This window comes from Calonectris borealis, chromosome 7 (genome assembly GCF_964195595.1).
Source record: "Calonectris borealis chromosome 7, bCalBor7.hap1.2, whole genome shotgun sequence".
NCBI classification, from domain to species: domain Eukaryota; kingdom Metazoa; phylum Chordata; class Aves; order Procellariiformes; family Procellariidae; genus Calonectris; species Calonectris borealis.
Genome location: NC_134318.1, coordinates 33,085,715 through 33,112,352, shown reverse-complemented (window position 1 = coordinate 33,112,352; position 26,638 = coordinate 33,085,715). Strand labels below are relative to the sequence as shown.

Below are 26,638 nucleotides of genomic sequence, written 5' to 3'. Positions count from 1 at the left end.
AGATATGAATGTATTAAGCCAATATCTATAAAGCAAGACATTAGGTCACTTCCTGACAACTAATATCTAAAATCGACATTTGTTACTGCACGAAAGCATGCTTATACAGCGTTAGTTGAAACAAGAACTTTGTAGTTTTAAGAGTGGGTATATATTGGCTCTGCTACCTCTGTAATCATTGCTGATGCATAATCCCTTCCCTGCCACTCCCCTGCATGTCACCCTCCATCCCTTCCTCACAGCTCCGGCGCATTTCAGTACAGTACTGTTAGTTAGAAAACACACATTTTCCTTTTTTTTTTTTTAATTGGCAGATTGAGAAATCTTTCTGTGGTAAAACCAAAGCTTGGTTAGATAGTCCACTGTTAGACAGCAGTGAATTTATGAAGCATTTTGCAAGGTTTTTTGGTTTTTGTTTTTGAGGGTTTTTTTTGGGGGGGGGGAGAGGGAAAGGATCCTTTTTGAGGGGAGGGAGAAATAGAAAAGGAAGGGGGCTGTTTGTTTTTCAAAGCAGCTTGGCAAAAACATCCCTCTCAAGAAAAAAAGAGGCCTCCATCAAAAGGGTGTCAGTGGGGGAGGAGAGGACAAACATGGCAGTAATGGAAATTCTGTTCCGTAACAGGAGGCTCATAGGCTCATAGTACATTAAATGTGTGTAATGAGCAAATGTGCTTGGTCGTTTTTGTAGCCGGTCTGTGACCCCCACCCGAGTTTGACTGAACTGGGGAAACATTAACAGCACTTATATATTAAGCATACTGAAACCTGGCAGCATGTAAATGTTGCAAGAAAAGCCAGTTGTGCCAAACACCAGGTAGATAACCGCGAGTAGGGAAGAGACAGAAACCGGAGCGAGAGATGGCGAGGCTGGAAAGGCTGTCCCGCAGCCGCGCCGAGCGATGCACGCCAGGCAGCCACGCGCCATTTACTCGCTGGGTTTTTCTCAGTACTCAAAAGTCTCTCGCTGAACAATCCTAACCACAAAGCAAGCTGTAATCTAAAAATCAAGCTGCAACTTGCTTTAATGTTGAACCAAAACTGTGATGACTAAGAAATAAAGTCAATGTTGCTGAACTGGCTACGGCTGCCTTTTCTGTAACATGCATAAATGTAGGTTGATCTTTATCATTTAAGCTGGAGTTTAACATTTTTCCCTTCAGTATTCAATTCTGGCTGTTTGTGAGACCAATTTCTGATTTTAAGTTTTCACTCTAAACAGAAATGCTCAGCTACTACACGTTGGTCAATACAAACAACAGGTATTTTCCAGTGGAGCAAAAACTGAACCAGTGTAAGGTTAAAGACACAACAGCGCACTGCTGTCTCTTACCATTATTCATCTGTCTTTGGTGGTTTTTTGAGCTATATAGCATTGATATTCAGCTCAGATAAGCATGTAAAGAGACAGCTATATACATTTAAAAATAAGTAACTTCAAAACACTATAAAGACAATGCAATGGAAAAACAAAACAAAGAAAATAGGCAGAAATCCAGTCCAACCAGGTATGAACCTGACTCAGTAGAAACCACCTAAGCTTACAATAACTTTCTGAAGAAATAGATGAGTCCAAACGATCCTGATTGCATAGTCAGCAATTTCCTATCTATCACAAACAACTTAACTGCCTAAGAAACTTTGTGCTTCTCCTACCCAAAGACCTTTCTCTGTAAGCACAGTCTTGCAGCGTATTATCAGTAAGATTTTTGTGGTCCTTTGAGAAGCCCAGTGACTGCCAGTCACTAAACAACTCAGTAAATCATACTACTATTCTGCATAAGAATCAACAATAATGGTTTATAAGTCCTGACAATGGAAATCTCACATTTGCTTAGAGAATTTTTCCCATAATTAACAGTTTATACAGAGAATTGCTTCCTAAATATGACATGTACGCTACACATAAGTTTTACGTAAAACAACTTTCAGTAAGATTTACAAAACAGCTACAAAAATAAAGGCTGTGCTTATGAATTGTGTAAGTTAGATGCAAATTCCAGATGGAACGGGATCTCCAGAGTTTAAAAATATCATCAATCCAGGAAGGAAGTTTAGCTCCAGTGGATACTTCATCAATGTAAACTCTGTTCAGGTCAAACTTTCTAAACAAAAAGCCACAGTATCTCCACACTCAACAATTTACTGCTAGAAGAAAAGCTGGAGTGTTGTTAAGTGGTTCCTTACTCTTCTGCTCATTCACTTTACTATGCATTAAAGTACATTAATGAAATGTAAAACATTAAATATTGTTTAAGTAATAACGTACATGCTTCTGAGTATGTTCTGGTGATAAATAAGAGCTTAAAATCATGATGGCCTTGGTTTTTGTCTTTTTAAATCACAGCATGCATCTTTTTCTGCCATCTGTTTAAAACTGATTTAATTAAATAGGAAAAGTCATATTTTGTTGTTTCATCCTGTATGAGATTCTGAAAACAACCAGGACAGTGTTTATTTCAGTCCATTATTCCCAATCTAACTTGCAAACCCTCTGTATTTTATTGCATTAGAGCATGATAACTTTGTGGACTTGGAAGGTTTTTTTAGTCATTCTACCAAAGAGCATAAAAAGTATCTAATTCATTTAAAACATTTATCTTTTCAGTTCTATTTTTCTTTAGCCAAAGATGTTAGTTAAAACTATCTGCCAAAGCATTATACTTCAAGTACGAGTCTTTTAGCCTTTTATTCCTTTATGTGCTCAGTTTCATTACAGAATGGACAGACAAGCTGTAGACATTTACTCATAACCACAGAACACCTTAAATCAGAGTTAGAAGTGATGGATTTTTTTCCTTGTAACTCTCATTCTTAGACGATGCGGCACTCGGCAGCACAGCTAGATTTAATAATGTAATTCAGAGAGCTAGAAACTACATTTAAGGTGACATGCACACCTTGCTTTTTATCCCAAGTGTGAAGCTGCCTTGAGCTGAACACCAGTCATTCTACAGTCACCAACCAAATACTCATTCTTAAATTTGTTCCTCTTACGGAACATTTTGAAATAGTGAATTATTTTCTTTTCTCCAGCCTCTTCACATACCTATGGTTTCTGGCAGGTCCAAGAGCTCATTGTGCTGCAAGTCAAGGTTGGTGATCTGTGTGCAGCTTCCAATCTCTTCTGGAAGATGTTCAAGCTGATTGTGCGCTACATCCAGCGTTATGAGGTTACACAACTCACCTAAAAGTACATAAGAAAACCAAAACATCAAGTTCTTTAATGTACAGCTCTAGACAATGACTTCCACCCAGAGATTAACAGAATCAGACAGATTTGGGGATAATCTGGAAGAAGAAGAAAAAAAAAAAAAAAAGCTGTTGCTACCATAAATAAAAGCTATTGCTACTATAACTTTATGGTATTAAAATAAGGCATTATAGGATCATAATTTCATTAGTCAGATCTAAAACCTGATCAATAATTTTGAAAAACTCAGATAAAGCTTTTATAGATTCTCTGAAGAAATCTTATTTATTGATTGATTTTCTTCTGCCAGTTCAAGGTATGGAATACGAGTACAAAACCTATACCTCACACTTGTTTCAGGCTGACCAGAAGTTTAAAACATCATGGAATAAGTGAATTGTATTGAATTTTGAGAAATTGAGATCTGGTTTTATACCATGAATTACTTTCAGGCACAAAATCAACAATTAAGAAACATCAAAATTATTTGGCTGACAACCTAGATAATCCACCCAAAGTCCTGAGTGTTATTTTTAATCATTTTTAGTCATCACAAAAAAGGCAACATATGATAATTAAACTGTAAACCTATTTACACAGAGTATTATATTTTATATATGCAAGCAGAGCTATAGCAAATAAAAGTTTGAAATAAAAGGCTTATCTGTTAAGCCTTAAAAAACATTGGATTTGCTTAGAATTTAGAGCTACTTTACACTGAACTGCTTCATTCCTGACATTTACACATTAATTTAAAAGTACAGCTAGGCATAACTCTCTACGTACAATAGTTTCACCTATTTTAATGACAAACATACTGTGTTCAGAGCTATAGCTTGTTGGGTTTAAAAAAAAAAAGTGTGTGCATGAATACAGGTGTAATTAATGCAAATTATTTGCACAGCTTCAACTCTATCCAGTAAAGATGAGGTCACTGTATTTGTGAGCATGACTCAGTGAGTAACAAATCTGGAAGAGTAGCAAATTCCTTTTCAGGAGCGAATGTCTATTTTTAAGCTTCAGTGTTGTATCTTTGACACAATCCTTTAAGGATTTTCCCACAGACCTGCAGGACTAGCTTGGGCAAGTTCAGACGTGTGGAGTGTCTACCCATTAGATCAGCAGATAATCTCAAATGGTGATTTAATAAATTGTAAAATATTTATGAATTCAGACTCGGTATTGAGTTGCAGGTATCATAGCCACAATACTTACTACATATCACGAAACAGTTGTGAAAGACCAGCAAAAAACCAAAGCCAACCCCAACAGGTTCCCTATTCTGTTTTTCTTAGATTGTTAACATACAACTGATCTTATTTCCTGCATTTATTAACCCAAATTGGGATGTTTTTCTAGAAACTAGGCAGATGGAATGTAAAAGTGGTGCTTAAGCAGCTCCTCCATCACTTTGTGTGTGTCCCCTTTCTTAAGTCAGCCTTCAAGTGTATTCCAGGTAACCAGAGTCAACAGTCAAACATGCTGTATCCAGCACTGCATAAACCACACGTTTCAATGCCATTAATATGCAGAAGAAAGCAAATTTAAGAAAAAATTGAGCAAGGGTTAATGTTCTGTGGTAGGAGTGTCTTTTTGTTATTCATGAAAACAAGTGGGCAAAGTGCAGAAGGCAATAGAAGGAGGAAGAAAAGCTTTAGGAAGACTTAAAAATCCCTCCCTTTAAACAAACAAACAAAAAAAGAACCCCACAAATCTTTACTAAGGTAACTCAAGAACCTTCATGCACTTTGGGGCAGTAGTTTTCTTCATGATTGCTGTTTTCATTTGTTTTCACTTCAGACCTAAACCAATGATGTCAAATTTGAAATATGGCATAAATTTCATTTCATCACACTGATTTCTCATTTACTTGACTCTTCCCACTCTACATCTGCTGAAGTCGAAGAAAGGCTTGGGTTTTTGCAGCAACATTTGCTGCACTTCATTTTTGCACCTGCTGAAAACTTTGACAACAGCAAGCTACGTGTTTGAAACAAACATCTTCCTAGCTAATTCTGGGGAGGGAAAAAAAGGAAAAAGAGATGCCTATGTTTATTTAGACAATTAAGGGCAAGCTAACACTTTGGTTTAATTTGAACAGCCGTACTTAATATTGTTATATTAAAGATGCAGGCATTATTTTTAAAAGTGACACTGGTAAACATCTAATAAAAATTTTTAATGTTAAAATAGATTGAGGACTGCAGAACAAATTTTAGACTTTAGAGCAGAAACCAAGCGAAAGTTAAAGCCCTATCATGAAGTATAGTGACTTAAGGAAAGCAATTTCAAGAAAAATTATAATATTCAGCTTTTAGTTCACATTGCTCAGTAAGTAATCTTGCTCTTGGATGTAATAATACTTATGGTTTGACAGCATCTCACCAAAATGTTCTTTTTTCCCCCCTAAGGGCAGAAGGAGAGGGGAGGTGAACTGCTGTTGGCACTGAAATTCTTTCAATACTTTAACTTGGATTGCTGAGACACAACACAGAGTCTGCAAGTCAACAAAAAGCACGCAAGGTACATTTCTCCTGTCCTCCGTGATGTATGGAAAAAATTCTTACATCCAATATGCTTAACAAGGTCAAAAATGTTGAGATGATGTGGTAGAGGTTCATCTTCACATGCAAAGGCACACAGAGGACACGCAGTGGGTGGAAGAATCCAAATACCGGCTGTCCCAGGAGAGCCATCAGCCCCATGGCCAGCATGAGACCCATCACAGTGAGTAAACGAAGAGGCTCTCCAGAGCACCTCGCAGACCGAGGGCTGTTGCTGCACATCGGGCTTGAACACCTACTATGAGGTGCAAGAAGAGCAACTTGGGATGTTAAGAGTTGCTATGGGATCTTTAGGGAAGGAGAAAGGGAGGAATCTTGGGGAAGAGTGGCTGGAAAGCTGCCCAGAGGAAAAGGACCTGGGGGTGCTGATTGACAGCCGGCTGAACATGAGCCGGCAGTGTGCCCAGGTGGCCAAGAAGGCCAACGGCATCCTGGCCTGTATTAGGAATAGTGTGGCCAGCAGGAGTAGGGAGGTGATCGTGCCCCTGTACTCGGCACTGGTGAGGCCGCACCTCGAATACTGTGTTCAGTTTTGGGCCCCTCACTACAAGAAGGACATGGAGGTGCTGGAGCGTGTCCAGAGGAGGGCAACGAAGCTGGTGAAGGGCCTGGAGCACAAGTCTTATGAGGAGCGGCTGAGGGAACTGGGGTTGTTTAGTCTGGAGAAGAGGAGGCTGAGGGGAGACCTCATCACGCTCTACAACTACCTGAAAGGAGGTTGTAGCGAGGTGGGTGTTGGTCTCTTCTGCCAAGTAACTAGCGATAGGACAAGAGGAAATGGCCTCAAGTTGCGCCAGGGGAGGTTTAGATTGGACATTAGGAGAAATTTCTTTACTGAAAGAGCGGTCAGGCCTTGGAACAGGCTGCCCAGGGAAGTGGTGGAGTCACCATCCCTGGAAGTATTTAAAAGACGTGTAGATGAGGCCCTTAGGGACATGGTTTAGTGGACATGGTATGTTGGGTTGACGGTTGGACACGATGATCTTAGAGGTCTTTTCCAACCTGTATGATTCTATGATTCTATGATCAATGTGGTTTAAGAAGGACAAGCGTGGGAAAATAGAGGGATAAGGAAATAAAAGGGTCCAATCCTTTACAAACCAATGCTGGTCACGCCCCGTGGCCCATCAGCACCATCTACCCCATCTTCTCCTTAAACTCTATTTCTAACTATTTTCCTGGGTGAAAGGCTCTCTGTTCAGCATCCATGGAGGTCTGAGTACCAGCAACACTGCAGTTAACATGACCAACACTACTGAAAACATGCCAGTACGTGGGACCAGAACCACTCTGGGCACGGAGAGCGCGCTGCCGCCAGGCCAGCGGCTAAAGAACAGGGGCAGCTCTTTCACCGGCTGACTGACGGCAGTGATTTACCCCGTGAATGGACACACTGTGCATTGCACTGCTGCACAACAGCAGCTCTTTCAAAAATTATGCCAGGATAAACACATGGCATAAACAATTGATACAACAAATAATGATCTGCAAGAACAAAGAGGCCAAACTTAAGGCCATCTGCACAATGCCCTTCCTAGGAGCCGATGTAAAGCCAGCTTGTTTCAGTGATGGAAAGTGCCCTTCTTATTGTCTGATCAGTGGCAACTGTACTGAAGGAAATGCTTCTCAAAAAAAGGTGAAAATAAGTTTCACCAAGATACAACTGAAGTCTGTCATTTTTGCTTGGCCAGGGTAAGAAGCATATGTCAAAATCAAAAAGAAAGTTTTCCTAAAACAAAGATTTGCTCAGGTACAAAAAGAAAAATGGCTAATGAGCAAGGAGCTTATGATCTTATTCATATCGAAAGAATCAACATTTGCTCTTTTCTGGTGTACTACATAAACTTTGCTGAAACACGTTCATATCTTAATCAATTTAACAGAAATATGCCAGCCAGAAATGTGCTGCAACTCAAAATCAGCCTTTACCCAGAAAGCAGTTTACTGAAGAAAAACCCATTCCCGTTCACCACATGGACAACTCCAGCATCACTTCACCACAGGACTGTTCGAACACCCTAAGTCACTGGAGTACGGCAAGCACTACTTTAGGCCAATACTAATCACAGGGAAAATGGACTAACTCTTTTTGCCACAAGTAATGGCCAAAATAGACAAATCTTAAGCTCACAGTAGTGAATAAAGGATTCTTTATGGACTACTTGCAACTGCATTGAAGGGACAAGCATCCTCAGGACAATTAAAAAAATACACTAGGAAGGTGCTGGGGTTTGTAGTTGGGTTCTTTTTTTTTTTTCCGAATACTGTATTGCACTGTAATTGCAAGGCAGAGAAAAGCAATTGAAGCTCAAAATCTGCCAAGAAAGCAGACAGAAATTGCATGTACTAGCTGGCTTGACAATAAAAGGTTTTGAAGTAGAAGTAATGACCATATGAAATACATAAAGCAGTTTCTCTATAAATAATCTTCACAAAACGGTTAGTTACACCCAATTATGTAGTTTTTAAAAACTCATATTTTAAAAGGTTCTACAAGATAAAAATTTCAGACGATTCACATGCATGTTTGTGAAGACTCCCAACCACCTTTCAGCTAAACACATTGTTAAAAATACAGCTCAGTATACATCTCAACAATCCTTAAAAAAGATGGGATGCGCAATCACCTCGCTGTTGTTCTCATATGCACGGAGACTAAATGTTATAGTATGACAAAGCTAAATATACCTGCTGAAAAACCCCAGCATTACGAAATGACTAGTATTTTCTGCATAATGAGGCAGAATTACAGTCCCATTACATGGCCAACCTTGAAAGCCTGTTATGACAAGAGGACCAAGTTACATGCCCTGACTTACATAATTCTGAAAATTCTTCTTGGCTATTTAAAAAACAAAATACAATATAAAAGTACACACAAATTAACAGTCATATAGGGAAGGAGTATAGGTCAATAGCAAAGAGGCTTCAGTGTCTCCTACCACTAATTCACTCAGTGGGCAACGCTCTTGGACTGCAAACAATTTGTAATATAGCCTGTTTTCCACTGGATTAACTCTGTGCCTGCCCATGCTTAAGCAGATTGAAAATTATGAAATCCTTCATGACATGATAAATCCCAGGCCAGATGACACAGCGAGAGGATCAAGACTCTTATGGAAAGTACAAGGAAGAGGAGAATGCAAATATTAGTGGGACTTCAGGCTGGTGTGTCAGAACACTGGCAGTAAGCTAATTTGTAAAGAATAATTATCCAAAATCAGCAATGCTGGGAACAAGTTACAAACAGTTCCCATAACTTCAGTAGTTATTCATCTCTCACTAGGTTCTCTGCTGGCACAAAAAAAAAAAAAAAAAAAAGAAAAAGAATTTTTAGTCTGTCTATAAAACTCTTTAGGATAAGTGTCTTGATTTTAGAAAAAAATTAAAAACAATTTTACAGTTTCAGAATCTTTTCCCTCTCTATCAGATTTGAGTACATCACTGTAACAGACAGCCTGAACTTTTTGCTGTGCATTACTAACCGCCCAAAAGAACAGTTAAGCAGTCAGAGCTATTCTGAATTATTACTGCACAACTATAACTTACACAGAAGAGTTACTGAGTAGAAAGAATGCAATTTTAATATGGTCACAAGTGACTTATGTACCAAAGTTAAAATATTCATATAAGTAAGAAATAAGCACAGTAAAATATTTAAATATGCAAAATGCACAACAGGATCTAGTTATGGGAACCACTCAAAAACACAGAAGCTAAGGTCAACTGAAAAGGAAGACTCAAAATCTGGTCTAAAACAAGCTTCAACAAGACAACAGCAAAACACTTTGTATTTATTGTTTATAACTGAAAGTAACAAATATAAATAAAATTAAAATCTGTTCAAACAACATTTTAAACGTGAAACGTGTAGAAGAAACAGTCTTAGCAAGGGCTCAAGGCAGGATTTGAGCTGGGCAGTAGAGTAAACCAACAGGAACCTCATGAAATGCCAAGACAAAGGCAAAATCTTGCACCTAGCATGGAATAACCCTGTAAAGCAGCACAGCCTCTTGCACCAGCTGGTGAGGAAACAGCTCTGCAGGGAAGGACCAGGAGGTCCTGGTGAAGCTGAACCTGGGGTCACATCTTGGATCCTGTCCATTTTGAGTGTGCAACAAGCGTGCTCGCTCTCAAATAATAAAGGTTAACCACCTACCAGGCTGCATTAGCAAGGGCAGCCTGAGGGAAGCGATTATTTCCCTCTGTTCAGCATTTATGAAAGTATTCAAACAGTTAAAAGAATTGCAGCATTGATATTTAAAAAAAAAAAAAAGCTGGACTTCTAACAAGCTGTCAGTATTTACTGGAATTACACTTGGGGCATCATCCCAATAAGCTCTGCAAGTAGATCAAAAAGGCAGGACTACTTAATCATTATCCTAAAGCCAGTCTGAAGAAAATGTAATCAGGGGGAATTTGACTAGCTGACAAGACGAAACTGCGTCCCCTCAAGAGCTTTCACTGGAATCAGAACTCAGACACCAAAGCTGAAGCCGGCCAAAATCAAGTTCTTTACCCTTCCTGCAGCTCAACAAAGCAACCAGAACTGAATCAAATAAGCAGTCATTTTCTCTGACTTCTAGGCAGCAGCACACACATATCAATGCCTATATTTACTCCACTTCTGTTGACAACTTCATGCTTTTATCACATTAGAATACAAAAATATTAAAATATTCTCAACCACTGTGTTTGCAGACATTAGCATGCCAGCTAAGCCCAGGAACACAACTTGGTTTTCTTCAAACTGCTGAAAGAGAAGAAGGGGTTCTTAGATACAAATAATGTAAAGAAATATTTCTCTATATTGTCAGGTCTGCTAAAAAAAGGGGAAATGAAATTCAGAGCATCACTGAAGAGCTTTGCAACTAACAAGTCATTTAATAAGGAGGCACTATATTCAGCATGGAGTGAGTAGACATGAACTAATGCAGCTGCACACATCTGGTTTGCTGTCTATGCTACTGAAAACCAAACAGGTGCAAGTGTTATGAAAAAGAGTTTCAAAGTAGTGAAGAAACCACAAATGATCTAAATATTGGGTAGATGGGGGAAGGGAAGAACAGAAGAGAGTCTCAGAGACATTCCACGTCTGGTGTAGGCAGATTCCCTGAATTACAATCTAAAAATATTTCCCTTGCAGAACAGCCCTGACCAGATTCTCCATAGAATAAGAGTTGCATTCACAGACAGAAAACACAATATTTGGAGTCTTAAGAAACTTGCAGAAACTATGCAAATGTAATTTCAACCACGTCGACAATATTATTTCTATTTGAGCTGCGCGTGCTGAGACGACAAAAATATCCCAAACTGGTATAAGATGCAACCTTGTCTTTGCAAAGAAAATATTATCAACTTGCTTGTGCAAAACAATTCCTTCAACACAACATGGAGGAATGCAATAAAACTCTCGATACAAGAAATGCAAAAGGCTTGCTTAAGTAACAGCCTGCAAATTGAAGCATTTGCTTGGCCCTATCCCAAGACAGTTGTTCTCGTTTTCATCCTTCTCGTGCTGACTGTCTGACTCACCAAAGCGTTTGCCTTCTTCCATTCTCATCTTCAACTTTTTGATTTCAGTGGAATGGACAATTTACCAGATACGGTGATGAAGCTGGAATCCACCTTGTGAACTCATTTCCACAATTATCCCTCCAGATTGTGTTTTGGCAAAGCTTCCACAAGGAAACCTTTCCATTAAGGTTTTATTTCATGGATGCCACCAGAGATTCAACAGCCAAGTGAACAGGTAAGTTCTGCTGTTGCACTATGTATGTAGATATATTCAACATCCGCGTAACAGTGACCTTTTAGTCAAGAGCAACCTTCAAAGCAAACTTGTGGACCTTGCTAAGGATGCAAAGCGTTTATAGGAGTTTTAAGGAAAAAAACAGTCAAGCCCTTGGAGGAGAATTACTAAGAGAATTACTAAATTACTGAGAATTACTAAAAAGACAAGCTGCACCAGACTCAGGAAATCCCTGATATGAAAATAGCTGGATCTGGGGAAGGAGTCAGGTTAAGCCTCATATATACACTTACCCTGTTTTTATGCAGATGTTTGCTTAGGGCTACAGTCAGAAGCAGGATACTAGGCAAGATGCACTCTGAAAATTTATCACCGCTGTTAGGTAGGATGCAATTTGTAAGAAAGACTAGGTTCACAAAGAGCAACATAGAGTAGCTTTGCCATCAAGAAACTTGCATCAATGAATTCTCACCACTATGCATAAAAACATAACAAAAAATTGCTTCAGGAAGGTGGGGCTGAGCTGATGTTACCATGACTCCAATAAGCTTACACAGGGTTTTATGGAAAAAGACACATAAAGCAGGAGGAAAAGGAAGAACAAGAGATTCTGAAAATACAGTCTGATGCATTTCCAATGGCTCTCTGCAGACAGTAATCCATCCTTCTTCAAACCACTTGCAGTGCACTTCATGTGCTTTTATACTACATGAGCAATCCTACCTGTCAGGTTTCACAAGTCGGCTGCAGCGAGCCAAGCTGATTTAACAGCTCAGTGCGGGCAAAAGTGGTGGTCCCGCTCTCCCTGTTCCAGTTCATGCTCTCCCACTCCTCCTGCTACACCAGTTCCAGTCTTACCTGAAACTTCACTGATTTCAACTAACTAAAGTAATAAACAACAAAAGTAGCAAAACCATTAATATTTTTCTGTTAGTTTAGTGAGATAAATCAGCTCACCAAGGAACAGTTCAGATGAAAGAGGCAGAAGTAGTGAGCAGCTGGGAAGCTGTGAGGAGGGGAGTGGATTCTGGCCCTTTCAGCATCATGAAGCTGTTACACATCAGCACAGCCATTTCATGAAAGCTCCCTAATTCAGCTACTCTTGAACAAAGCTTTTGGCTAAACATGCAAAAAAAAAAAAAAGAAAAAAAAAAGGATTTAAAAAAAAAAACAAACCTTGGAATATGTTTTCAGTTAAATGGATTTTTAAGTATTTTTAGATCTTATTCAAACAAATCTATTTATATTTGAAAACATAACAATGCATATCAAGACCTCAGCTTACTATGCAGTCTATTAAAATCATTTCAATCACATTAAAAATATCGAAGCAATATATACGTTGCTGGAAAAGTGTTAAGAGAAGTCCAATAAATGACTAGTAGCAATGATTTGCTAGGTACCTAGAGCCTGAATTTGCCGAGTTACTAAAAGACTACCTTCTTCCAAAATACAGATAATATTTTCTTCATTTTTTGGTTTACCGAGTGAGTTCAGTTGAGTAAACTACTATTTAAAATTAAGAAACCTTCTGAATATTGAAAAGACAGGAAACCTTACTGTCATCATCCTATCTATAATAAAGCAACTGGAGGCAAGGGAATGAGAGGCACTGCATTCTGGGGGAAAAAAAGACCAGAAACACACACATCTGTTTACTAACTATAGATAATAACACTTCCTCTTTCTCACTAGAATGTTTGTTTTAAATGCAAAGCAACTTTTCCCCCAGTGGAGTCACCTCATTTAAGTCTGTGTTGTTTAACTACTAAAGACAGCTTAAAGCCCAAAATAGAACCAAACTTTAGATTACTTCCCAGCGGCTCCGTGCTGGTAGGTTCACCTCTTCTAGGTTTTCCTCAAGACAATACACACCGTAACAGCTCAGCTGTTTTAAAGCAGTTTCCCTGGAAACTTAAAATCTGATCAGCTATGTGCTTTGCAAACATTTTGTTAAATGTTTTACCTTCACTCAGGCTTAAGAAATGTTTTAGCATTAGTTTCAGGTTTCCCTAAAAGGAATCCATTTCTAACAAGTATTAATACTGTATAAGCTTGCACAGCAAGCAGTAGATGTTCTAGATAGGCATTTCTAGAAACTTATTTTGAAATCACATGACCAGTAGTATAGTTTCTACATGTCATCTATCAAACAAGGAACATTACCAGACGATTGGAGACTATTAGTTCAAAATTTAAGATAGGAGAAATAACAAGGGGAGATTCTGTCGACCTCACAGTCATCTAAACACTATGCAGACCAACAGAATTTGCAGGAAACATTAACAAAAGGCATGAAAGTAAAAGGCATGAAAACAGAGACAAATAAAAAGTGATTTGAAAAAATACCAGTAAAATATTAAATTAGTTTGGCATAAAGAGTTAACAGTTTTCTACAAAAATATGGAAGATCTAGTTTATTCAGTCTAGTCAACCTAGACTCCACAAACATGTCTGATGTAGTGGCACGCAGAAAATAACTAGGAGACTCAGGTGACTAGTAGAAGATGTCAAGATACCTGAGGAATTGACTACAACTTGCTATGGATGTAACAGGACCAAAAGTGAAATATCAGCTTGGATGGAGGTTACCTCTCCAGGACTCTTAAGAATCCACCTCAAGACCAATTTCGTACAGTGTCTTCAGCAATGGCTTAGTCAGAAAGCAAGGGTTTTCTAGCAAGCTAGAGGCATTGAAAGAAACAGGTACCTAAAAATAATGGAAACTGCATGAAATTTAGTAGTGTAAAAAAGAGTACGTTTCTACTAGGATCTCAGGTGGAGAGGGAGAACAGAGAAGGCAAAGAGTGCAGGTGTCTTAGGTGGTCATAAGAATGTTTGTATGATAAGTCTAACACAGTTGCAAAATGATCCAGATGCACAGAGTTATCTCCAGCACAAAGAGGGAAACTCTCATCTGGAATGGTGTATTCAAACTAATCAAGCATGCTCAGCATTCAAAACATAAGACAACATAGAAAATATATAGCAAGGTGAGAGAAGGAATAGAGATTTTATGCAAGATTAAAAACTGTGGTCTGAGTAATGGCTGGGAGAAGATACGAGTGCAGTCAGCACATACAGGGGGAGAGCAAATGTAAGCAACAGAGGGAAACTGCTGCATCTAAGAACAGTGAAACATCACTGGCACAAAAATCAACCAGTCATAGACATATTGGGTGTTGGAAGAAAGGTCTCAAACATTAGAGCGCTTAAGACTCCAGGACCTACTTTCAATTTCTTTCACTGAGAGTAGAAGCAAAACAAACTTTATTTTAGAAGACTGGAGACTAAAGATTCCTAGAAAAGTAATTAAATGGGATGATTGCTTACAAATCAGGTGACCCTTTATTTCAAAGCAGCAAGATCCTAAAGTTGGAAAGCCTTTTATAATTATACAGAACTGCTATTTTGTGGTCAGAGGTAGTCTTTAATTCCATCACATTCAATGCTGGCTCTTTGAGGGAACAGTAGCAACATCCTACCTTCAAGCTGAAGTCTAGGGTTTTAATTTTTTTTTTTTGTCCAGGGCAACCTTTTGTAGTACATCTACATCCAAAAGACAAAGTAAAGAAAACCCAGGATTCTTCACGTAGTTGCGTACCATATCAGCAACATGAACACGTCGTAGCAACTGCTGCAACTCTTCCTTGCTGGACAAGTCAGCGGGTTACATAAGCTTTGAATTTTTAAAAATATGAACAAGCACACTAGCTTAGCATCAGATATGTGAGCCTCAGGCCTTAGAACAATGGGGTATTTTCAAGAAGAATCTGAAATGCTCTGCATGATATTGGTTTATAAAAGATAATGGCCTCATTTTACTTCCCTCTTTGCTGCAACAAAAATTTCGGTGTTATTTACAAGCTGATAACATAAGTGTTTGCTTGTATATAGTATTTAGGAACTGCATTATAAACATACAAGGGATTAAAATTATGGGGAGTTAAAAGGCAAGGCTTTTTCAAAGTGTACATCTAAAATATAGAGAAATAACAAGTGTTTAAAGAAACAGAGAAATTCCATTGGAAAGCAAGAAATACATGTCTCAGCAGTTTCATTTTTCAGCTGTGTTTCCAACTCAACCATTTCATCTTTGTTCTAGAACAAAGATACATGAAAGCAAGTGAGCAGAAATCAATTACAAAAGTGAAACTATCTTGTCTGTTTTTACTATACTTGAGGAAAAAGGTTTTCAAATGCCTGTTCTGTATGTCTTGGCAGTTAAAATTATTTGTGTTACTTAAACTTAGAAATCCTTTAATTAATTTATTTTTCAACTGATTAAATTGCAGGCAACCTAGTCAGACAAATTTACTTTGAATAAAAAAGGATGCTGTTGAATATAGCGATTTCCCTTCGAAATTCTTCATAAAGGTGACAGTCATCTTGTATTCGTGCTTCTAAAATGCCTCCCACAATGAGGTGCTGACCCGTAACAAGGAACACGGGCATTATCACAATACAAATAAGGGCACGACTAACTGCTGGATACAAAGACAGAGGTAAAATAGTTAATGTTCTCAAGCTAGAGTTCGATAAAGAACTGAGAACACTGCCTATATGCGTACCAAGACAAGAATTAAAAAAAAAACAAAGAAAGAAGCAAGTCACATATATTCCTTAATGATACATGTATCTACTAAATTTCTCCATTAAACTGTTACACATGATCTCTTTCAAGACTACTGCAAACACACACATACAGAAATTATATACTTTAATGTAAACTTAACCATAAGAATTCAACAAACAAAATAGTTAAGAAACAAAGAGCTTCCAGCAGCAACAATGTATCAAACAGTATCAAACACACCTACAAAAAGTTTCTAAAGGGCAACACCAAACACTGGAATGCAACATCTCACAAAAGTTTTTTCTTCACACACTAGTATTAATTTAAATTTATGCAGTACTATCCCCAGTTGAACCTCAGAAGCTGACTCTTTGCTAGATTACGTTTAATAACTGAGCCACAAACAGACCCAGGTAAAGTACTGACAGTTGTGTAATACAGCTCAACCAGCTAAATCGGCCACAATTTCTTCAACATATGTAGAAACACACAGTATGCTGGGGTTTTTTTTTGCAAACATCAGCCTCATGGTTTCCAGTATGATTCTTTGATTAGTAAAAGATTCAAAGAGGATTTTGGACTTAAACTGAAGTGTCAAAATAGGTCAAAATTATAATTCCTTAGTTCTCCCAGGGGAAATTCCCAGGATTGCTGAGATGCTCATGCCAACTCAAAAATCATGTTGATCAGAAAACATACCACATTAACCATTTAATTTTTGCCTAGCAAAAAAGCGTTTCTGTGGCTCTAGTAGAATCCATTCCCGTAGCTGCTACAGGGATCCAAAGACTCAGACCAAAACCTGACAGCCTCACTCATTTCTTCACTCCTGCTATCATGTACAGTAGCTGTCTGTACATTGCTAGTAATGTGATTAGGAGTTTCAGACACACCCAGGAGTTCCTGCCATCAAGGAATGTTATCTTATGTATCTTTCATATCAAGGTGCAGGAGAATGAGGCAAACACTGCTGATTTGAAAAAGATCTATGAGGGATCCAAACAAGAGCATTTCCCAAGCTTTGCAAAATTAGTGAGCATAGGGGTCAACTTCAGTAACACTTAACCAAGCCAGTACACGAGTATATTATCAGGAAGAAGTCCCACATCAGCTTTTAAAAACAGGGCACAGGAATTATAACTCACAGTGTTACAAGGGCTTTTACAAGTTTTTTTCTGCGCTTGAAGAAAGTTGAAGCAGTTTCTTAACTGCATGAAGTTTATGTTCCCCCTTCCCCTAAAGGGACTAAGCTATGCTTGCATTTTAAAAACTGGTGATACATAGGAAAAAAACCACTGATGATAGAATCTCCCTTTTATGAGGCACATACGTTGTTCAAATATTGCTTGAACACAGTTTGCTTGTTCAAATATTGCTTGATAAAGAGATATTTTGCATGAATCAGAACCTATTAGGAACAATCTAGGAGTTCTTGATATACAGCTATTCCAGCATATTTTTTGTAATAAACTATTTAAATTAATAAGCCACTTTCATACTATTTCACGATCTTTCAAACTTTTGTAACAATGTTTGGAAAAACAATTATTCATTAAAAAGTCATAAGAATCATCAGCCATGCATACAACATTTGGTCACTTTATATTAAGAGTCCATGTACTAATATATTCATGACTTATAAAAGGTAGAGGCTTTCACGAATCATTAACCTACATTATTAACTGTTACAGCATCCAACAGCTTGCCCATGGTAATAGCATGTAGCTATTCTACCTTGTATTACCATGGTCACACCCCTCTGTAACATTCCCATAATGTGTTTATAACTTGCAACAGTTCATAAATGATTTATAAAGAAATCTTAAAATGAAATATGCCCTGTATCTTTTTTTTTTTTAAAAAACCATCTGGGCTCTGAAGACACAATATGTGAACGCACAAGGCAAAGATGAAAACAAGATACATCTGATTTGAAGATGATAGATGAAGAAAAAGGGCTTTTGTTGTTTTAAAAAAATATATATCCAAGGTATTGATTACTCTCAATATAAGCTAACATTGCAACAGTATGATCATGAGCATAATTTTACGAAGTTTTAAATGGAGAAGGGCACCTGGAGAAGGGGCAGTTTACGTATACTTAACTGAACTGCAAAATGAACATAGGCATAGAATTAAACTTTCAATCAGTGTAATTGCTTACCAATTTCAGCAGGTAGTTGCTTGATTTTGTTCTCTCGTATGCTAAGCATGGTGAGTTTTGACAAGTTTTTGATATCCTTTTCCACAGTAGTTATACGATTAAAGCGTAGGTAAAGAGTGGCGAGAGAGCTTAGCCTATACACCACCGAAGGGATTTCTCTAAGTTTGTTATGCCGCAGGTCAAGCATGCGCAGTTTCTTCAAGTTATCAAGAGAGTCAGGCAAACTGGTAAGCGAGTTTTCACTCAGGGCCAGTGTCATCAGGTTCACAAGACAGCCCACCTCTGCTGGTAGGGACTGCAGTTTGTTACTGTATAAATAAAGTTCTGTCAACTGCGTTAGCTCTTTGATAGCTGATGGAAGCATGTGTATAGACCTCTTGGACAAGTCCAAGCGCATTGAATTCTCTTCCCGGCATTTATTTAGCTCTTTGATCACTTCAGCGTTGCTGGATTTTTTGCGGGTACCTGTGGCTGGATTAGGTCTTTTTATCGTATTGTCCACTGAAAAAGCTACCCCAGGCTGCGTGCTACTGGAGTCCTTCTTTCCATCTTTGGCATCTTTCCCTTTGGTCTTAGGCTCCTTTTCTTTGCTCTCTTTCCCAAATCCTCCAGAGGCTTTGGCCTCCTTCTCCCTTTCTTTTGACGATGGGACTTTTGGATCCTTCTCTTTACAGTCCTTTTCTTTTCCTAGATTACTACTCATGGTGACGCAACGTTTAGCAAGCACCACATGAAATCTGTTTCTGAAGTTCACAAGAACAATTCACTGCTGAGGCGACAAGGATCCTTAAAACACACAAGCGTTGAACCAAGGGAGGAGCTTCGGAGGTGTGATACCCATGTGCTACATATTGGTTCTGAAGGCACTCTTTCCTATTCCTGGTATCAGGAGATTCAGCTGTAGAGATTAGAAGGTCAAATGCTCCGTATTAGTATTTCTGTAACACAGAGAGAAGAGAAGCCAAAGTTAGTGTTCAATGTTTCTACATCAAGCTTGTGCTCACTAACTCAGGTTAATGATTTGTGCTTCTCTTCAAATGTCAATGAAAAACCCAGTGCTAAACCAAAAATACTACACGCGTTGCTCAGAAGACCCACCGGGATAGAAGAACTATACTAAATAGTATACACGAGGAAAGAAAAACTACAATTCTTAAACATAATACTGCCTTCAGTACTATATTTGAATCACCGCCTTATGTCTTAGCTAGTTCTTAGCATAACACCCTGATCATCAACATGAATATTCTCTCTCCCCTCCATGCTCAATCAGTTAGTAAAGATTTGCTACAATTTTAAGTGCCTGTCTCTTCAAACAAATCTGTACAGGCTTATTCTTTCAGCACAAGAGAGTGTCAACTTGATCTACAGTGAAATCTAATATGCTACTGTAACACAAACACTTTGCCTCGAGATCTCCCTTCTGACCAGCTCTGAACCACAGGTCTCTGCTTTTAACTTGGAGCAGAACGTTGACACCAGCTTCACGTGCTTTGAAGACATAAACACGAGGATTTTCAAAATAAACCTATCAAAAAGTCAACTGAAAGCTCAGAAGAAATAATATATTATGCTTCAACACAAGCAAAGTTATGAAGGAATTTCTCATGAGAGTAGGATATAACATCTTTAGACAGTATCTTGAATTTTCCCCCCCTCAATGATTATAACGCAGCCTAATAAGTGAACAGATGTCTGAAACCTATAGAGCCCCATTTACATTTGTACAAAATCATCATGCGTCACAGAAAGTAGCTTTGCTTCATGTTTCAAGTCAAAACACATGACATGCTCAAGAACTTCACGATTCTGAATACTCTGGAGAGGTTTCTGAACGTATCTCTGTGGAAGAAAATAAATGGTCAATCAATGGCAACAATAATTTCATGTCTCCATGTTAGTCCACCTTTTAGCCTAAAATCAACTTTCCTTTGTTATACAGCATTCACTGATGAAGAAAGTTTGGTTGTATCTCAGAGAAGCACCTGGTTTCCCCAGCCACTTGAGCTACATTAAAAAACCCTTAAAACCTCCACAGGAGCTGTGTCACTGTCCTGGCGTTCCATCTTCTGCACAAGTATATAAAGCTCGTAATCAAAATCAGTTAAATAATATTTTGCATACTTAAGCCATCAGCAAGTATTAGAAATAAAAACATTTTTAGCAAAGCTCAAGTAACTATTTTTAATTGCACAGTTATGCTATGTATGCTTGCCTTCAAGTATAAACATGTGTTCAGAGAACACAAAGGAGCACACTTTGCTCAATATACTCGTTCACATTAGAAAAAAAAGTAAAGAAAATCTATTTAAGGACAGTAAGAAGGGCAAGCCACTTTACTTCAGCTACAAATCAAGCTGTTTAGTAACAAAGCTCGAAAGAGAACCTCCCCCAGGAGGTGGCTTCCAGTCATTCACCCTGATTCATTACTGCGGCAGTATCACAAAGTGTGTGCTACAAACCCCATAATACCAAAAAACCCTATTGCCTCCAGTTACTGTGTTCTGGACAACTCTGTTGTAAAGGAGCATGGCCATTTGGCTAGCAACAGCAGCAAGCAACAACAGCTTTTAACCTGGAAATTTTCTCCAACACTTTAGAGTTCTCTAAAGCAGCACAAGCCGGTTCCTTACTGCATCCTTAAGATTTCCACCCAGCTTTTACACCATCCATTAACCTGACCTATCCTCAAGATTAACAAGCTCACTACATTATATTTTAAAACTTGTTCTCAGCACTGTATAATCTACGTGCTTGTAAAACTCCAGCAATAGGAAATGTAATGACGCCACATGCAAAAACGCAGCTGACTAAAGGGTGGGAGCCTGAAATGCCTGGCAACTTGTTTTCAGTATGAAAGGTAACACAAAGAATCGAGAACTAACACAGTTTCTGAATTCTGATAAAACACAGAAAACTCAGCCATGTAGCAGTGCCAGACAGCTACTGCTGCACATCAAGCCCCTAAAGTGCAAAATACTCAAAGGGCTGCTGCTCTCATGAGCTTTCAATTTAATCAAATTTAGGACCCGCCAAGAGATTTGTTTCATTTCTTATGTGCGCTGCAGCTGAAGGAGGTTTTGAAAGAGCCTCAGAAAGGAAAGACGGCTGGAGATCAGCACTGCTGAAAGCAGCTCGGTACTGCAAATGCTCCAAATAATCTGCACGCATTTCACTGTCTTCGTTAGCAGTTACTTTAATTGTACCTAAAAAAAAAAAAAAAAGGTGGGGGGGAGGCTCCCCATTTCAATATGCCAGTTTAACTTTTCATTTTCTGGTAACGAACAAAAATCTTTTGCCTATACAAAAGGATAAAAATTGAAAAGTCATTAAAAACATCATCTGAAACATATAAAGAAAATTCAGAGCAGTACAAAGGGTCACGACCGGAGACTTCAACATCACCCCACAGTTAATGATGCTAGGAGGCAGTCAACTTGCAAGCAAGCCACAGGCAGCCGTGGTTTTCTAACACACAGAAACTGGAGCCAAGCTCGCAGTACAGCAGGCCTTCAAAATATACTCCCTATTCAGAGTGACAAAAGGCTAACAGTTAAATGTACTGCACCTATGTCATTTTTATCTCTTTACTGAGGATTTTAATTACTGACTGAGACTGCAAAATGTATTTAAAATAGTTTGAGAAGGTTTAGCCTCTTTCTTTCCAAATAAAGTAATTCTCTAACACCTAGAATGACTACAACTAGCACTTACAAGAAGAAAAAGCTTATGATGAGACCTTTTCCAGATGAAACATGATAAAACCCAATGCAGGGGGAATCACATCAAAGAAAATGCCTCAACTGGACCAGTCTCACCCCTCCAGAGTCACTGGCATCTCCCCTTTCCCCTGCCCGCTCACCAGGGCTGGGATTCCCAACGGCAGAAGGTCCCACCACCCTGCAGAGTGGTGGTGCACAGCAGGTACCAGCCAGGTTTCACCCAGTTACTCCATGAAGCAGTAACTCCTCTGCCACAAGGCAACATTTGTGTCCTGGTGATTCCCGTTACTCTTGACATGCCTGCAACCTTTCTTCTCCTCTTTGTTATATTTCAGGGGGAAAAAGTCCTAGCAAGTACAAGAGCCAGGGCAGAGCTGTAATCCATGAGACAACCCCTTCTCTTCTACAATCCTCTCAGTTGCCACATCGCCAACTTCCACAAGTGAAAGATGTCCAAGCAAGAATTCTTCCTAGTTAAATAATGCTGACTTACACCCCAAATTGGCCAAACCTATGAAATCACTGTCCTACACTGTCCTGTAAGTACAGTATGACGTTCTTCTATCATAACGCAGCACCTAAATAACTATATGAAACTCATCCTATTTCTAGTCTTTTTTAACTTTTAGTACTGTCATTGCAACCTAAAATTATTTTTAACATATTTGCATGCAATATAGATGAGAATACATTTTTATATTTATATGTATTCTCATCTATATGCTGTATGCTTTCAGGTAGCAGGACTAAAATCTCGCCATTTCCTATATTAATGACAGAGTTGTGTCTCAAAATTGAACAGGGCAACAACACTCAGAACTCCTTAATCCTACCAACACGTATACAAACGAAACGCTCAACTTCCCATAAGCATCTCTACAGAACTTTCATTTTTATTGCAGATCATTCAAGCTGATGGGGTTACTCACATATATCAAGTTAAAAATGTATGTAAACTTTTGGCGGACATGAGCATAATTACGTATACTACAGAGGAAGCTAAATATGTTTCACAAGGTTATTCATATTTTTCAAGCCCTTTTGGTTAAAGGACAAGAGTCATCATCAATTCTAAGCTACGGTCAAACAAGCATTCATTGTATCTCAAAAGGAGAGCTTCTTTTAGAGATATTTTTAGCAAAAGGAAATTCAGTGAAATTAGCCAGTTCTGCCAACTACTTCCATTTTCCAATGCTGTTCAAACTGACTTCCTGTCAATATTAATTGACGTAAAAACATTTAACTATTATGTACTGGAGAATTTGGAAAACTGAGTAAAACTCTTGCTTGGTGCAGCATATGAAGGAAAATAAAACTTCTAGAGAAGTTAAGGAAAATAATCTCTTCCTGTTCCAAATATTATTTTTTTAAAACTAAAATATTTGTAAATAGCTATAAATAACCACCATCAGAGTTTTGATTCACTCCTCCTGATGTCTGGTGAACATAATCCAGATGTATTTATTTTTTTCTGTCAGCCATAACTGACGAAACTTCAGAAACACAAACAACCTCAGCCTTAACTGTATCACCTTCCTTAACTGCCTGAAAAAAATAACACATCGACCTTGTGTATTTTACTGTTGGGTTTTTTTTCATATGTACAAGTAATTGAAAAGAGATTTCAGTTACTCTGAACAACAGAACCCAAAACATTTATGCAATTTATGCAATAAATGTTTTCTAAAAAAACGTGATAATGTAGGAACAATCATGTCTGTGGTTCTAGGAATAGTATTAAACTAATCACCTACAACTTGGTAATATAAACACGGATGCTTCCTGGTCATTATCTAATACAATATGAGGCTTGAGATAAAGGATTTCACCCAACTACTATTCAAAGACGACTGTAAAAGACTTAACTCTCTCCTACCCACTACTGCAGAGCAACTTTACTACGCCCCCCCCCCCCCCAAAAAAAAATGCACTGCCAATATTACTTCCCAGCTTAGTAAAGATTTCCCCCCAATTACATCTTTTAATTTTGATTTTATATGAATAAACTCTCGAGCAGTTTGCATGCAGCTCTCTACTGAAATGCCGCATCGGGCGACTGGCACCAGGGCTGCACTGGTGCCGGGGTGACCAAACCCCAGGTGCCGGAGGAGGCCAGCCAGCAGGAATGGCCAAAGCTCACCTCGCTGACAGCATCAGGGACCCACTGCAAGTCTCGCTGCTCCTGCCCCGGAGCGGTGGGACCCCTGCAGAAGAGGCCGTGCCTGCATGAGTTACTCTCAGCATCCCGCAGTTCTCAGAGGATACATTACGTGTCTTGTGACTTGCAAGTATATGAAAGTTTCCTGTATGTTCACAGAGATGGCTTGAAGAAGAAATCGTTAATTGAAATAAAATATGCTCCCACCGCTGAAATATTTCCCTCTCAAGCGATGAGGCTAACGAACCGCAGTCTTTTCTGCCAAAGGTACATCATCGTGGCACATCATCTTACAAATTGGTCACTTTACAGCTCCACTTAAACACCTACTGGTTCCTGTTCTGTGTTTCAGTGGACAAAACAGGCACTTTAAATCATAAATATTTCTAATATTCTGACCATGTGATATCTAAGGCATCATTTTCACTAAAGCCTAATACATTACACTCAAATAAAACAGAATTTTACTACTTCTGTAATGTAGCAGGAAACCTACAGGCCTGCATTTGAAAGGAAAATTCCTCACTACGTGTATTATTTTATATCATGGAATAGGAATAATTTTTCTGTTCCTTTTGTGTTTGTACTAAGCTTAACCCAAAGGGCACACACCACGGCTTGGGCTTTTCAACCCAAGTAACAGAAGAGGATCATTCCAAATATTAAACACGTCAAAGAAATAAGGAATCAGCTCATACTTGACACTCTGGAGTAAGCTGACAATGATTTCACTACATAATAAAAAAGAAAACGTTTTGAGATTGCAATTCTGATCTAGGAAATTCTGATTAGTCAGACCTAAGTGGCTTTTAACAACAAGGCAGAGTTCAAATGCTATCTAGTAATTGCAGCAACACCTGTTCACAAACAAACAACAAACGGGAAAAAAAAATCTACCTTCTTAAAAGTATTTACCTTTTACTTAGAATAGCACGGGATATATCAAAAACATTTCATATTCCACTACACCACAAACATGAACACATCAATAAGCAACGGATGAAATTTAAAGTTTAGCCCAAGTGGCTACGACGACCTTCCATTCCCAATACCACATATGCAAAAAAAAGACAGTCACTACTTTCATTTCAAAACCCAAATAGCTTAAGCCAACGAGTCAGTTGCAAACAAAGCACATTCTCTCCTACAATTTACTAGCTTCAAACATCTGACCTACAGAGTTTTCATCCGCGTAAGTGCATTTGAGCTTCTGCCGCTGCAGCCACCACAGACCGGCTGGGAGCAAACTGCTGAATCAGTCACCAGGCGGTTGCACGGCTCCTCTAAACACAAAACCTCATTCAGAGGTACGGAGACAGCACGGGAACAACCAGCCACTGCACCGCCGTAGATCAAAAACGTTGCCTAATCTATCTCGAGAAAAGTAGCGCTCCTGAAATACGTCAGCTAGACACCTTCTCTTCTTTGGGGAGAAAACTCCTTTATTTCAGAGTACAGGACGGTCGATGCCAGCTGCATAATACTGTAATGGTTCTTAGTGCCAGCTGCGACGGCCGGCTTGTTCAACAGAGAAGGCTGACCATTAAATTCATCTCGGTCCTATAAATGAACGGCCAGCAGATGGTAATTTACAGACTACCAATCCAGCCTGATTTCAATATATCTGGATGTGACCCCACCTTCCCCCCTAATCCCCCCTCCCACTGAGGGAGCAGCTTGTTGCCTCCCTGCACGCACAGCCTGAGCCTGTGGAGCTGGGTCAGTGAGGAGGCCTGGACCCTGACAGCCCACTAAGCCCTTTAGGATATCTTCATCTGCCAAACGGCTGCAGCCAAGACCCTTCCCTGCCTGCTTGCTGCTTCCATGGCTGCAGAACACTTGAGTATAACCCGGTCTCGCATTAGAACAAAACCTGGAGGTCGAGGGAATGAGTGCACAAACATCAGACCACGAGGACAACTAGACCGTTTTTGAAGGTTTGCTTACGCTTTACTTGTGGTTTCTTAAATCTGCAGACACATCTGTATCTGTAGGCACCTAATTACAAACCCAGGTGCAATTAAAGCTGAAGTTACTATACATAAGCGAATCAGTTTCAAGAGGTGTTTGGAGGTTGATTACTTTGTACTTGGAGAACCAGGCATATCTCCCAGGACATCCCATCCCGGCTTCTGACACAACTGTGCCCTACCACCGCAAACACACAGACAGACGGACATTACTGACGGTTTTGAAGCTTTCGAATCCAGCTTTTCATTCACTGGTCACCAGATTTGCTGCTCTCTGGAAGTACTTCATTGCACTAAATGCCAGGTCACATACCAAAGTCCAGATCTATCATGACAAAAAGGCTCCACGCTAGCAGACAGAAAGTCACCTACGCCTTAAGCTCCTAGGGGGTAGAAAAAATCTTTTGTGCCCTGCCTTTGAACTCATCTAGCAAGTACTAAAATATACATCCTGTGATTCATTCTATGCACTCCAACATTATTTTTACGAAGCACTTTCTCTTTTTCTCCTTTACAGGAAAAAACCCCACTATTTTTTG

At 39.0% G+C, this 26,638-nt stretch overlaps 1 protein-coding gene across 6 annotated transcripts in view; it reads right to left on the bottom strand.

Annotated features, from left to right (window-relative positions):
* SHOC2 (SHOC2 leucine rich repeat scaffold protein) overlaps positions 1-26,638 on the bottom strand; it is a 69,817-nt gene that overhangs the window by 24,318 nt on the left and 18,861 nt on the right. For 4 of the 6 annotated variants that reach the window (XM_075155046.1, XM_075155048.1, XM_075155044.1 and 1 more), the window contains exons 2-3: positions 18,250-19,187; positions 3,047-3,184 (exon numbers count right to left, since the gene is read on the bottom strand). In XM_075155046.1, the coding sequence (XP_075011147.1) occupies positions 3,047-3,184; positions 18,250-18,952 (841 nt within the window). In that variant the 5' untranslated portion in view covers positions 18,953-19,187. Of the gene's footprint in view, positions 1-3,046; positions 3,185-18,249; positions 19,188-19,969; positions 20,092-26,638 lie in introns of those variants that run through there. The other 2 variants (XM_075155045.1, XM_075155050.1) reach the window with 2 other exon arrangements.